The sequence below is a fragment of the Podarcis gaigeae genome (genome assembly GCF_964106915.1).
Source record: "Podarcis gaigeae genome assembly, chromosome: 13".
Taxonomy (NCBI): domain Eukaryota; kingdom Metazoa; phylum Chordata; class Lepidosauria; order Squamata; family Lacertidae; genus Podarcis; species Podarcis gaigeae.
Window position 1 is genome coordinate 31,255,104 of NC_139689.1, and position 12,855 is coordinate 31,267,958.

The 12,855-nt window shown below is 46.0% G+C and overlaps 1 protein-coding gene across 3 annotated transcripts in view; it reads left to right on the forward strand.

The window, feature by feature from the left end:
- JUP (junction plakoglobin) overlaps positions 1–12,855 on the forward strand; it is a 60,802-nt gene that overhangs the window by 31,586 nt on the left and 16,361 nt on the right. For 2 of the 3 annotated variants that reach the window (XM_083708704.1, XM_083708705.1), the window contains exon 2: positions 10,586–10,815. In XM_083708704.1, coding sequence (XP_083564830.1) covers positions 10,586–10,815 — 230 coding nt within the window. Of the gene's footprint in view, positions 1–8,327; positions 8,359–10,585; positions 10,816–12,855 lie in introns of those variants that run through there. The other variant, XM_083708706.1, reaches the window with a different exon arrangement.

The window sequence follows — 12,855 nt, forward strand, 5'->3', positions numbered from 1 at the left end:
ATGGCTACCTCTTCTAGAGAGAGAACAATAGGCTGCTCACAGTCCACCGTCACATGTTATGTTGCAGTGCCTGAAAAGGGAGCAAGGAAGCCCTGTGGGGTTTTGGTTCTCCCCAGCAATTAGAAGGGATGTTTTGTTTGTGCAGGGCAATGGCAGCTAATTTCAACTCCCAGCTTCCACTTTCCACAAGCCCCTTCTCTTGTTTAACTGTTTTGAGCTGGCTGGCTTAGGTTCAGCAATTCTTACCTGTGGGTTTTTCTACACAGCTCAGGGACACCAAACGGGTTTGTGTGTGAAGTAATTTAATCTCATTATGATCCTACTCTGCATCTTTCCTTCCTATTCCTGCCACCTTGGATCACGAAACTCTTGACATGGTAAAAGTCTCTCTGAGTGTCTGAGAGATTGACTTCACTTGTTCTGAATGCCTGTGATTTCATAAAGTGTCATATACAGTGTTTCATACATATCCAATTTATGGTTTTTTAAAAGTGACTTGTCCAGAGCAGCGGGCAAGGGGGAAGACGCAGCACAACAACAACAACAACAACAACAACAACAACAACAACAACATAGAGGAGGAGGGTACCTTTTTTGGTGCAAGATCTTTTAAAAAATAAATGGAGACAAGGAATTTGCTGCGCAGATGTTCTCAGCAAGCTGCTTTTTTGTTTTCATGGAGCTACCAGTTTTACCCAGTGGGAGCAGTGCATGGATCTCCTTCAGCCAGGTGGCAGTCTCTCTAAGCAAGGATCCTCTTGCCTTTGCTTGGCAGTGGCTGCTGCTAACAGCTGCTCCCACATTGCATATGTAGCTAAGATAAGCTGTGCATGAGTGTGGGCGCCGGGTGTGGGAAAAGTTGACCCTTTCGGGGAGCTTTGGCATATCTTGTCTGCTTTTATATTGTGCACACGCTCTAGCTTATTTACCAGCTTCTGCATGGGGTGCCCGGAAATCTCTCCCCAGAGATCTGGTTCCCTGTGGAATTGGACAGATTCACTTGATTGCGGCAGGTTCCCAACCCATGCCTTTAAAGAATTTGGAACCTTAGGAAATCAAAAGTAAATGTTTAGAATTTCTAAAATCATCAGCACTGGGTTTCTAGATGCCATCCCTGTGCAGGGAGAGAAGGGTTTGAATTGAGCCATTTCTCAGCAGTGGGGCTGGGCCTGATCTTTTGATGAATCCATAGTCTGGTTAGTGCTGCGAGTTCTGCTCCTAGCCGGCTTGACAATCTGCAGGAGGTACTCCTTGAGGTATTTGCCTGGAAGGAACAGACTATTGTTGCTTCTCAGTCCTGGTGTCTCTTCTAGGTCTGGATTTCTGATTCAACTCAACCCTTGCTGGAGACAAGGGGGAGGAGGGAGGAAGCTGGAATGTGTTTTACAGAATAGGATAAAACTCTTGAGTTCAGCTGTCTCAGCATGTCCATAAAAGGAAGCTCCCTGGTTTAGTCAGCCATTGGAGTTTCTTCCTTTCCCTCCCTCGCTCCCTGCCTCCCTCCCTCTCCACCCACCAATCCCAATCACCAACCTGATTAATCCGAGCTCCCCCATTGGAATATGTAGAACCAGGAAGCACTGTAATTCCCCCAGGTGGTTCTGAAACTAGCTTCCTGAATAAAGGAGTTGGGCCATATCTTACAGCTCAGCCTGGAATGAGAAACAAAAGTCAACAAGCCTGGCTGTCTTCCTCGTCCAGAGAGGACCCAATCTGGTGCCTTCCAGATGTTGCTGGACTACAACTCCCATCACCCCTAACTCTTGACCATGCTGGCTGGGGTTGATGGGAGTTGTAGTACTACAATAGCACCTGGAAAGTGCCACTTTGATACCCCTGGTCCAAATACTTGGCTTTTGCTTTTCTCTGTCTCTTCAAAAGAGCATTACACCCTGGAGGGTGTAGCAAGCCTGATGAGCCTTGTTGCTCTTTTGTGGATTTGCAAGAGGGTGCTATAGTACCACTAAGGCAAAATGGCCTTGGTGCAAACTTCACACATCTGAAGGTGATAAAGCAACCAGTGGCCTCCAAAAGTTTGGGGTCTGGCAGTACAGTGAAGGATGAGCTGGGTTTTTAAATAGATGAGAACTAAAGGCAAGGGGGTATGCAAACCACACGCCAGGGCTGCTTCATCTAACTTGAATAGCTCAGTTGGTTGGGGTGTAGGGCTGATAACACCAAGGTTGCAGGTTCTAAGGGGACAGCTGCGTTTTCCTGCATTGCAGGGGGTTGGACTAGATGATTCTCAGGGTCCCTTCCAGCTCTATGATCACCTCTCACCTAGGCAAATGTACATAAGGATATTCTGCTGGATCAGAACCATGGTCCATCCTGTAGTGTTCTTCCGTGATGGTCTTAAGCTTCTCTTCTGAAACCATTTTGGACTACCATCGCCGAAAATATCCTTCAAATTTGATGAAGGAAAAGTGAGAGGTGGCTGTTTCCTTCCAACAACTAATAACAGCTACGGTTTCTTAAACTAAGCCGTTGCATAATCAAGACAAGGCATGATAATAACAGCAACCTTTCAGGCTGCCTGTGTGCCACAAATAGTCAGCCCAGATATATTTGTGGGTAGGCCAGCCAATAGTTTTTGAAGGTTAGTAACTGTGGATTAATTGCAAAACCACCCAGCACTGTCTCATTCAAGTACATCACAAAAGTGCCTGTTTGCAATACTTAAAATGTAATCAACCTAATGAATCGCTAAAGCGTAGATGACTTTTTCGAAAAATAATACAGATACACATGGGAATTGTATTAGGGCTTCAAAAGTATTTTCGGGGCTGATCCGAAAATGGGCTGTCTCATGCTCTTCTCTTCTTCAAGTACTCTACAGTGTCGGTCGCTCTGTGTTGTCGGCTCTTGTTGCATTCTTGTTTGTGTTTTGCACGCCAGGCAAAGGTAGATGTTAAAAATAGCCGTGCTGTACTTAAACTCCCATTTTGAAGGGCCAGAAACATTAGAAATGAATTGGCTTTTTATATACAGCTGGTAAGCATCTGAAGCTCTGGAAAATGAAAAATTTAAAATTCAGCCATGAGCTCTCTAAACTCAAGAGGGAATTGTTTGTTAAGCTAAACCTTGCCCCCCGCCCCCCCGGTATGCTAGGATATGTGCTTGAAACCTGTCCTTGAAACCTTTAGGTATGTAATGCCAACTAATGTAAGGCAGCATTTCTTCTCGGAGTCTAGCGTTACTTTATTCCCTCCCCTTTTTTCCACTTTTGCAAACTGCTGATGCCATTTGAAAATGGCTCGGGAGCTCAAAGCGCTACCCTGCAACATGGCTGAGTTTTGCTTGGTGCACAGCTTTGAGATAGTGAAACACCCGGAAGAAATGGATTCTACATATCTTCTTGCCAAGGGCTCATTCTTTATGGGGCAGATGCAGTTGGTTAACTAGCTGCCATATGGCTCCCATACCAGATGAAGGAGAGGATTTACCTGCGGGAAGAACATAACTCTTTACGGTTTTAAAAACTAATTGCATAAACTGGAGAGCTAGGGACAGAGTGTCAGGTTTGGTTCTCATATTGGCTTTGTGTGTGTATGTGTATGATTGCTGCTGCCGCCGCCACTGTGCTAAACTGTGTGGGAACAGCTTCGCTATGGGGTGTGGTGATTTCAATCATGTCAGCACAACTACCTGCAAATGAGTGGCTCTGCTGACTTGGTTAAAACTGCCCTACCCCCACATCAGAGCCAGTTACTACATGTGCCGAGGCCTGTGCACAGCTCCCTGTGTGGTTCTCCCTCCCACCACCTTCATTACAGCAGTAGCAATTAACACCACAAAGAGAACCTGCAAATTGAACTTTGGAGGTGGACTTTTGAGAATGAGACAAATTTATGGAGGATAAGGCTACTAGCCACAGTAGCTTGGTTCTACCTCGGAAGCAGCAGCAGTTACTGGAAATTGTAGGAGAGGGCACTGTTGTGCTGAAATCCTACTTTGGGGCTTCCCATAGGTGTCTGGTTGGCCACTGTGAGAACAGGATGCTGGTCTAGGTGGGCTATTGGCTGATCCAGCAGTCTCTTACGTTTTTGCAACTCTGTGTGTATAAAATATATGTGTACACACAAAATATATGTATACACACACACACACCATACATTCCTTTCGGTGAAAGGCCGTGTGTGTACATGTCATAGGCGCCAACTCTATGGGGTGAACTCCCCCCAAAGTATGTGGGAACAGGGCTGAGCCCCCACAATCTTGAGGGGCCGGGCCTTGCTGGGTCTTCCTATGACAAGCGCCCCCCCCCAATGTTGCGTGGAACTTGACGCCTCTGATACATGTGGACACGTGGTTAGTCCGATGCACAGATGTACTTTTTGCACTGATGTTTGTTTTATGGAATACACATTTGTTAATGAATTATTGTAACCCTGAGTTTCTTTTCATTAAGAGTGGGTTTAATTTTTTTTTAAAAAATGGAAAATATTGTGACTACAACTGCACACATGTCTGTATTGCTGCATGTAGTTTAAGCGTAATTGTAAAACCTTGTACCCCTTTTGGAAGCGTTTTCGATATAGGAAAGCAAATAATGCTTGAAGTGGCCTGGAAGTGAGTGGCTCAGGGGCATCTAGCAAACTTCACAGCCAAGAAGCTACAGTCATACCTCGAGTTGCGAATGTGGTCTGTGCGGGAGGCACGTTCGCAACCCGCAGCGCTGTGTCTGCGCATGCGTGTGATGCAATTCGGCACTTCTGTGCATGCTCGTGACGTCATTTTGCGGTTCTAAGCGCATGTGTGAGAGCCGAAACCCGGAAGTAACCCGTTCCGGTACTTTCAAGTTTGGCACGGTCCGTAACCCGAAAACATGCAACCTGCAGCGTTCGCAACCTGAGGTATGACCGTATCTGGACCCGGGTGGATATTTCCATCTTAGCCCAGTTCATTATATAGTGAATTGCATTGACCTGCCTGGACGCTGGCAAAGGGAGTGCCAGATTGAGAAGCTCCTTTCCCCCAGGAATATGTCCTCCACTTTTCCTCATCTCTCTGCACCTGGAGGGAGGAACCTGCCTGCCTGGCTTTCCTGGAGAAGGAGGTGGCAGTTCACCATCATTCCTAACGTGGGTGTGGTAGCTGTTCTTAACTTTCTGTTTGAAGGGAGGCACCTTCACTAACCACAGACGTAGCATAAAGCTACATTTTGCTGGTGTGCAATCCAGTTGCTTCAATACCAGAGTTTTACCTTGTTCTATCAGTGTTCTTAGTAGGTATTGGCCATGTTTTATTCCCAGCCAGTTTGATGATGCACATACTTAAGAATGCAGTTATGTTTAGCAGCCACAAAAAAATGTTGCATTTCTGCGAGATCCCCTCCCCCCCCCCATCTGAATTCTCAGCATTGCTGCAGAACTGTGATCCCCATGTTTCTTTGGGAGAAGTAATGACAGTTAAGGACAGCTGAGATTTATGACATACGTGTTCCTGTCTTGGCTGTGGTGCTGTCAGTTACTAGAATTGTTTTTTTACTTAAGGCCGCAATCGGCAGAATCAAGTGTTAAAGCTTTTCCTGGACTTAATCATTGCAGACAGGGAGTGGGATTGTTTGCCTGAACTCTCCCGCCCACAGGAACCAGACTGAACAAAAAATAAGTGGGAGAGAGCATGCTAATTTTCAACCTGCGTAGTGTATTCATGGGGAGAATGTTCAGATATGTGAACTTTGCTTCCCCCAGATAGTGAGGTTGCCTAGATCAGCTTGACCGCACAATCCTGCTAATTGCATCCGTTGACTCCTAGGCTGCGTACTCGTCATACATTTTAAAGCACATTACTTCCCCTCCTCCAAACGATCCTAGGAACTGTGCTTTGTTAAGGGTGCTGGGAATTGTAGCTTTTTTTGGGGGGGGGGTAAACTGCAACTCCCAGGATTCTCCGTGGGAAGAAAAGTGCTTTAAATGGATGCTGTGTATGCAACCTTAGAACCTGGTTCAAGCCCCTGACGGATAGCCATTGCATGAGGCAAGTCAGTCCCTCTTACAAAATGTCTGTTAATGACAGTGGCGCTTCCTGTTTGTATCACAGCGTTCTTGTGAGGCCAGAATAAGATACAGGCATGTATCGTGCACAGAGCTCCTTGGAGGAGGGCCAGCATTACAGATGTGGGGATGATAATTATGGTTGGTTGCAGCTCTGGGTAGGATTGGCAAGATGTGGTAACTTCCACCCTGTGATGGAGCTGGAAGATAAATATCTTTAAGGTCTTACTGTCGTGGGCCACTAAAATAGTGGCTCCTTTGATTTTTGATTTTTTTAAAAATCCAGTTTTTCTCACACGAGAGTCTCCCTTGGATATTCATCTTCAGAAAGCTGTTTCTCAGGCGCTCAGCATGTAGTCGTGATTAACCTAGCATAGCAGCTGCTATTTAGGTCTCAAGCTTCCTAGCAGTTCTTGCCACAGGCAGCCAGTCAAGGGTTTGTGAGCATGGCTTACGTGTGCTGCCCCGAAACTTGATGCTGGGCAGGCAGTGGGAGGCACATCTGCAATTTGACTGCATCAGGGCTTTGCTCAATTTATTGTACTTCCAGGTGTTCAAATACATGGGAGGTTTTTCTTTGTGGGGTGGCAGCTGTTGGGAATGAATGACATGTACATAAATTAGTATTAGCTGGGCTGCAGGGTAGGAACAAGGAACAGTGCAAGATGCTTCAGTCTTTCTGCCTGCTCGCAGCCCAGCTTCTGGCTTCTGAACGTTTGCCTGCACCCCTCATGCCTTTCAAAACCAAGAGCGCCGGAAAGCTGTATTCTTAAGATACGGCATCATTTGCCCTCCAGATGTTCTGGGCTGCAATTCCCATCGTGCCCGGTCAGCACATCTGGAACATCTGGAGGGCACCAGGTTGCTGAGGCCTAGAGAGAGTTTTTATTTATTTTGCTAGGTTTTGCTGGTTCGAAGCAAAACAAACGTGCAATACACTGCTACTGTGCAAAGTGTTGGGAGAGGGGTTGCCATTTTGGAAAGAGGTGATCTGATTGGTCATGGGCACTTTTTGTCTAGTGCCTAAGAGGAGCTCTTCCGCCCCTGTCCTCCCCCCCCCCCCCCCAGTTCTCACATCAGGCTGAATTCTGTTTTAGGGTCATAACATATGTAGAGTGAAGATGGACCCTTCTCAAGGCAGCATGTAGCAAAAAGAAAAAAAAGCCTTGTCTGTTATCCCCCCCCCCCTTTACGAATGTGCTTACCCATATCCTCACACCCACATGAAATTCATGCACAGGAGAATAAAGAAACATTGGCTTACTACATGAAATGAAAGACAGAATATGTGGATGTTGCTTCAGGCAGCAGCGTTATAATATTAGCAGGCAACAAACCTTGACACCACAGACACACCTTGATCGAAAGAGTAAAAGAATCCCTAACTATTCCTGCTTTGCAGAGGCTTGGATTAGATGACCCTCGGTGTCCTTTCCAACTCTGTGATTCTGTGAGCGGTTGACACTGACAAGGCTTTAGGTATGCTTTCCCCTAATACCGGCTGTCGAGTCTCAAGTGCGAGTCTCGTCCTCCACCACCGTATTCATTTCTTTTTGAAAAGTAAGCACACAACTCCTTTCATAAAAACTGTGCCCCCCCCGCCCCAGTCAGTATAGAATGCATACCGGCCTGTCCTCTTTGGTTTGTTATTACGTGTTGTGTGGTCAGGAGCATGGCAGCAGCTCCCTCCCTTCACAGCAAGATCCTCGCCTCTCCTTTCCTCCCACCCTGCACTAGAGGTCAGGTTGACTTTTGAACTGGCCCCTGCTGGGTTCTCCCAGGCAGGCTGAAGATGCATGAGGATGCTTTGAACCGATTGGCTGCTTGGGTCCTGCTACCCCCCCCCACCCCGATGGTGAAGCCCGTCCAAGATACCAAACATCTGCTTGCCTTCAAATTGCACGGGGAAAGCACTCTGCCCAGCCTCACTCGTGATGACTCAGCTGCACATACCCACACACCCCGGGCTTTGTGGAAACTTGAGTTGGTGATTTGTGCATGCACCTCCTTTCTCCTTCAGATGTGATGCATGTGTTGACTTGCACAGCGTTCATTCTCTTTCTCATAGATACACTCACTCACTCTACTTTTATCTTGGTAATCATCCTTGACTGTCACCCTGGCATCAGCGCTTCCCTCTCACATTCCTATCCTGTAGAATTAGCATAGGGCTGCCTCAGAGGGCGAGGTTAGTATCTTCTTTGCGGGGGGGGGGGTGGGTAGGTGGGTGACTAAACAGGTATTTCTCTAGCATCACACCCTGTCCTAGGAAAGCAGGCGGAGTCTGGAGCCGGCTTCCAACCAGCCCTGTCTCCAGACTTCCAGGGCAAGCTTCTTGGGAGAGGCAGATACCATCTCGGTGAGTGGTGTGTTTATGCCTTTCGCTTCCCCTCTTTCCAATGCCCCCCCCCATGTCTCCTCTGGCAATTGCCCATGGCTTCCAAAAGCAAACAAGGCAGAGGTACATTCCACGGTGCATGCTTATTTTTAGGCTTTTGGCTTGGCTGGGCTAGAGATGAGTTCCTTTCCAAAGTGCTTTTGTTGTGCTACCTTTCAAAGCCTCGTTCTTCTCTCGGGGTGCCTTGGGGTTTCTCTGCTTTAATAAAAGAGCCACATTTAAAGTTTTCCCCAGTGTGCATAGAAGCTTCCTGCCTGCAAAGGGAGCCCATGTGGACTGGCTTATGCTCGGTTCTTCCAACCCTGCTGCCTTCTCTCTTGCCCTCCCTTGCTGCATACTGTACAGGCCAGGAAGTAGCAGAATCTCTTCAGTTCCCTTACCAAAATTGCCCTTCCTGGCTGCAGACTGCTCCACATTACGTCTCCGCATGAGCCTCAAAGTGTACAGTTGTGAGGATCTGCCATATAGGCATGGCCTTCTGCGTGGCATCTTTCCACCCTCCTTTAAAATATATATAATTTCCAGGAGAACTTTATTCTGAAAGGAGGGAGTGGCAGCGGGCTTAAGTGAAAGGGGTTTACTGGTGGAAAGAATGAAGATCTAGCCCTTTTATTTACTGTCAAAAAGTTAAGGGTGCAGGTTAAAACAGTCCCATGGAGTAAAGTAGACATTGTCATTACATGTTGTTGTTTTCTATCCTATGTGGCATATTTGAAAGCAAGATGGGGGCAATAATAAAAAAGGCACAGACCCCTGCTTTGAGAAGAATGCAAGTCTAAAATGAGATGGAAGCAGAGTGTTTATTCCAGTGCAAAACCAATAAGATCCAACAGTAGTATGCAATATGTATGTAAACTTTTGAAAGTGTACATAAAGTCTTTTTAAAAAGTTTTCTGTTGCTGGAAATAGCTTTGTGAGTGGATGTTTCCCTGGATCCTTGTTGCGTTAAAAATGTCAGAGCCCTTCCTGAGCCCAAATAAGTTTGACTATGGGCTTCTTATACTTTAGTTAGTCTTTGGTGGTTTGTTTTGCAATCAGTTGATATAGTCCTTACATGGAGCGGTTCCACATTTAAGTCACATTGAACACACATTTAAACCATATAACTTTCCCCCAAAGAATCATGGGAACTATAGTTTCCCCTCACAGAGCTACAGTTCTCAGCACCCTTAAACTACAGTTTCCATAAGTCTTTGGAGGAAGTAATGTGCTTTAAATGTGTGTTGTATGTTCTTCAAAAGTATGGTGTGGATCTGCATGGGGATTCTGTTGAATGTGTGAACCATCTCCCTTAAAGGATTGTGCTGGAGTTGGCATTTGGTGCCCATGAAAGATCTTCCTGTGATGATTTGTGAGGCTTACCTGCATATGCAAATCAAGATTTCATGATGTCACACCCTGTGTGAGTCTGTATCCTAAACTGTGTTCCCTTGACCCTAGACCCTAAAATTCAGCATGTACAAGAGCTCTTCATAAGGCTCCACCTTCCTTCTTATATTGACTTGCGGAACACTCTGCCACAAGGAATAGCAACCATGTTACGGTGTACCGTATACAGCAGTTGAGCTCAAAAGAGAGTAAGGCAAAACTCTGAAAGATGCAATGTGGGGCCGCATGGTCAGTTCAGAGAGGACTCCCATCAGGTAAAGGTCTACAGTTAGAAGACAGCAGAGCATTTTGCAATTTGTATCTGCTGTTGCTTTGTGCCACGTGGTGTAAACACAGCTTGTGTCTTCCTGTATTTGGTGAGCAAGATTGTGTTGCCTCTACAAAGCTTGTACATTTGCCCAGAAAGTGCAAAAGCTGTGGGAATGTGCTGTAGATGTTTGTCCTGGTGTTAATATGCAAAATATCTAGGGGCAGCGATGTGCAGTCCATATATTAAGGCTAAGGAACTACTATACTCTGAAGGCATCGTGAGTTCTAGAAGTTACCCTTGTTCTTAAAAAATAGTTGGAATTCATTGGATGTGGTGGACAAAAGTATTTTTGGTGGGATAGGGCTGTGTGACATTACTTCTTGTATGGGGAATTCCGAAGCTAAATGTGCAGGTCATACTCTGTTAGTTGGGTGCAGTGCGAAGAGGCACCCAAGTTTGCCTTATTTTCCGGAACTTGATACAGGGGAATTTCAGCTGTTGGTGTGACTCATTACGGCTGTGGTTTAACCCTGGTGGATCTTCTTGCAGAGCAGCCATGGAGGTGGTGAACATGATGGAGCAACCCATCAAGGTGACGGAATGGCAGCAGACATACACCTATGACTCGGGCATCCATTCCGGGATGAACACCCAGGTGCCATCGGTGAGCAGCAAGTGTTTGGTGGACGACGACGACCTGTATGGCAAGCAGTACACCATTAAGAAGACCACCACTTACAGCCAGGCTGGAGCTGGGCAAGCCCAAGCCCAGGCACAAGGTGAAACTTTACTTATATGCTTATTACGTGAATCTTACATGATGGGAGTCAATCGAGTTTCTATTGAGTCAATCTGTGGTTTCTATTGAATAACAAAAGGAAGTCTCACATCTGGGTACTGACTCAGACCAGCTTAGCTTGAGCAAGGCTGCTGCAGTGGCAGACATTTCAGTGGTGCTCTGTGCAACACTCAAATTTGGCGCCCCCACCTTTCACGCTCTGTTCTGAATTGTTGTTGTGGTTCCCTCCAGCAGCCAATGTTACAAGCTGGGATAGTAAAGCCAGGAGCCAATGGCTTCTGGGACCTGGGTTATAGGCTCCAAAGCAGAATGTCTAGTCGCCATTTGGCGGTGGTGGGTTTCGGCAACGCTTTTTTTCCCCTTATTTTGATAAGCATGAACTAATACACAATTCACATAAATGACACATTGTTAATATCACATTTTTAGCAGAAATTGTGAATACATGTTTAATTTGGTGTTTACAATAAAAATACTGGTACCAAACTTCAGTTTTCGAAACACTCTACCCTTCATTGTTAATCATATTTTCTATCCTTAAGATATTCTTTGAGGCTTCAAAGCACATATATTTCAGTAATCCTTGAATGTCAGCCACGCTCAAAAAGTGGCCCCCAGATTTTTTGAGGTGCTCGTAGATGAAGAACCTTTAGGCAGAAAATGCACCTGGCGCCGTGCTATTTTCGAACCCTGCCTGCAGCGTGGAGCCCAGTGTGACTGCACTGGTCACCCTACCCTAAAACCACCTCTGGTTGCTGCACCATGAACCTTCAGGCCACGCCCTTGCCTGAGGTCATGTGATGAAGTAGCGTTGCATATTGCCTCTTTACCCTGTTTGGTCTCCCGAGGTGGTTTACAAGGCAAGCACGAAATACAATACTGAAGTCACCTCCATTGTAAAAGAGAGAGACACAGACTTATTTTACTGGGTTAGTGTCAGATTAAATCTCACCAGGACTGGATCCAAACACTCTCCAGACTCTAATGCCATTTTTTTAAAAAAAAAAAAAGCCAATAAGAAGGAAAAAAATCGGGAGCTATACTTTCCAACCACATAGGTAGGGAATCTGAAAAACGGACACCGCAGCAGGAAGAAAAAGCTCTTCTGTTGGTAACTGACAGCCTGGTTGCAGAAAGCATAGGTGGTTGGGGTGATATGGAAGAAGGCATTCTATAAAGAAGGTAGGCTCCTCAGACCTGAACCTACCTTTTTCTACCATATATTTTGTATGGGTGGCAGCGCTGCTGTTGCAACCAACCAACCCACCCTGGGTCAGGCTGTAACTCTTTACTTTATGATGATGATCGTACTAAAAATTCTTACTTGCCATCAGTGGGTCCCAACACTAGTGTGCTCTAAGAGGCTAGGACTCTGGGTGTGTAGGGCTTTAAAGGTTAAATCAGTGCTCAGAAATTACTAACATGGACCCAAGAGACACCTTGCTCCAGCAGGGCAGTATAGCCAGACAGTTCTTATATTTTTGCAAGAATGCCGTTTCTGTGTGATTACTTCCCATGCTGTGATTAGTTCCCATGAGAGTGCATGTTAGCAGCTAGTTTAACCACAATGTTGTCACAGAAAGCAGAATGTTTCAGTTCATCCCACATGAACTGGTGGCATCTGAATCTTGGGACATGACCTCACTGCTCGTGTAGCATAAGAACAGGTCCTCAGCCTTGTGAGCTGGGAAATCTGGATTCAAATACAAATTCTGCCATAATCCCATCAGGTGGGACAAGTAACATTGCCTCAGCTGTGGTTCTCCAGCTATGAAATGGAAAGAGTACCTCCCGGTAGGATGTTGTGGAGGTGGACTTGTACAAGGACGGAGAAGTCTGTAGCTCAAGGGTGTTTCCACAGTAACCCAGAGAAGCTAATTCTTCTTTGTTCTTTTCACTTACTTTGCTACATGGGAACTGCAACTTGAAGTGTGAACAAACCCATGCCTATTGAAAGTACCAAAGGGTATGCATTTTTGTGATTTTTTTTGCAAAAAACAAATAATGCATACACTTGCGC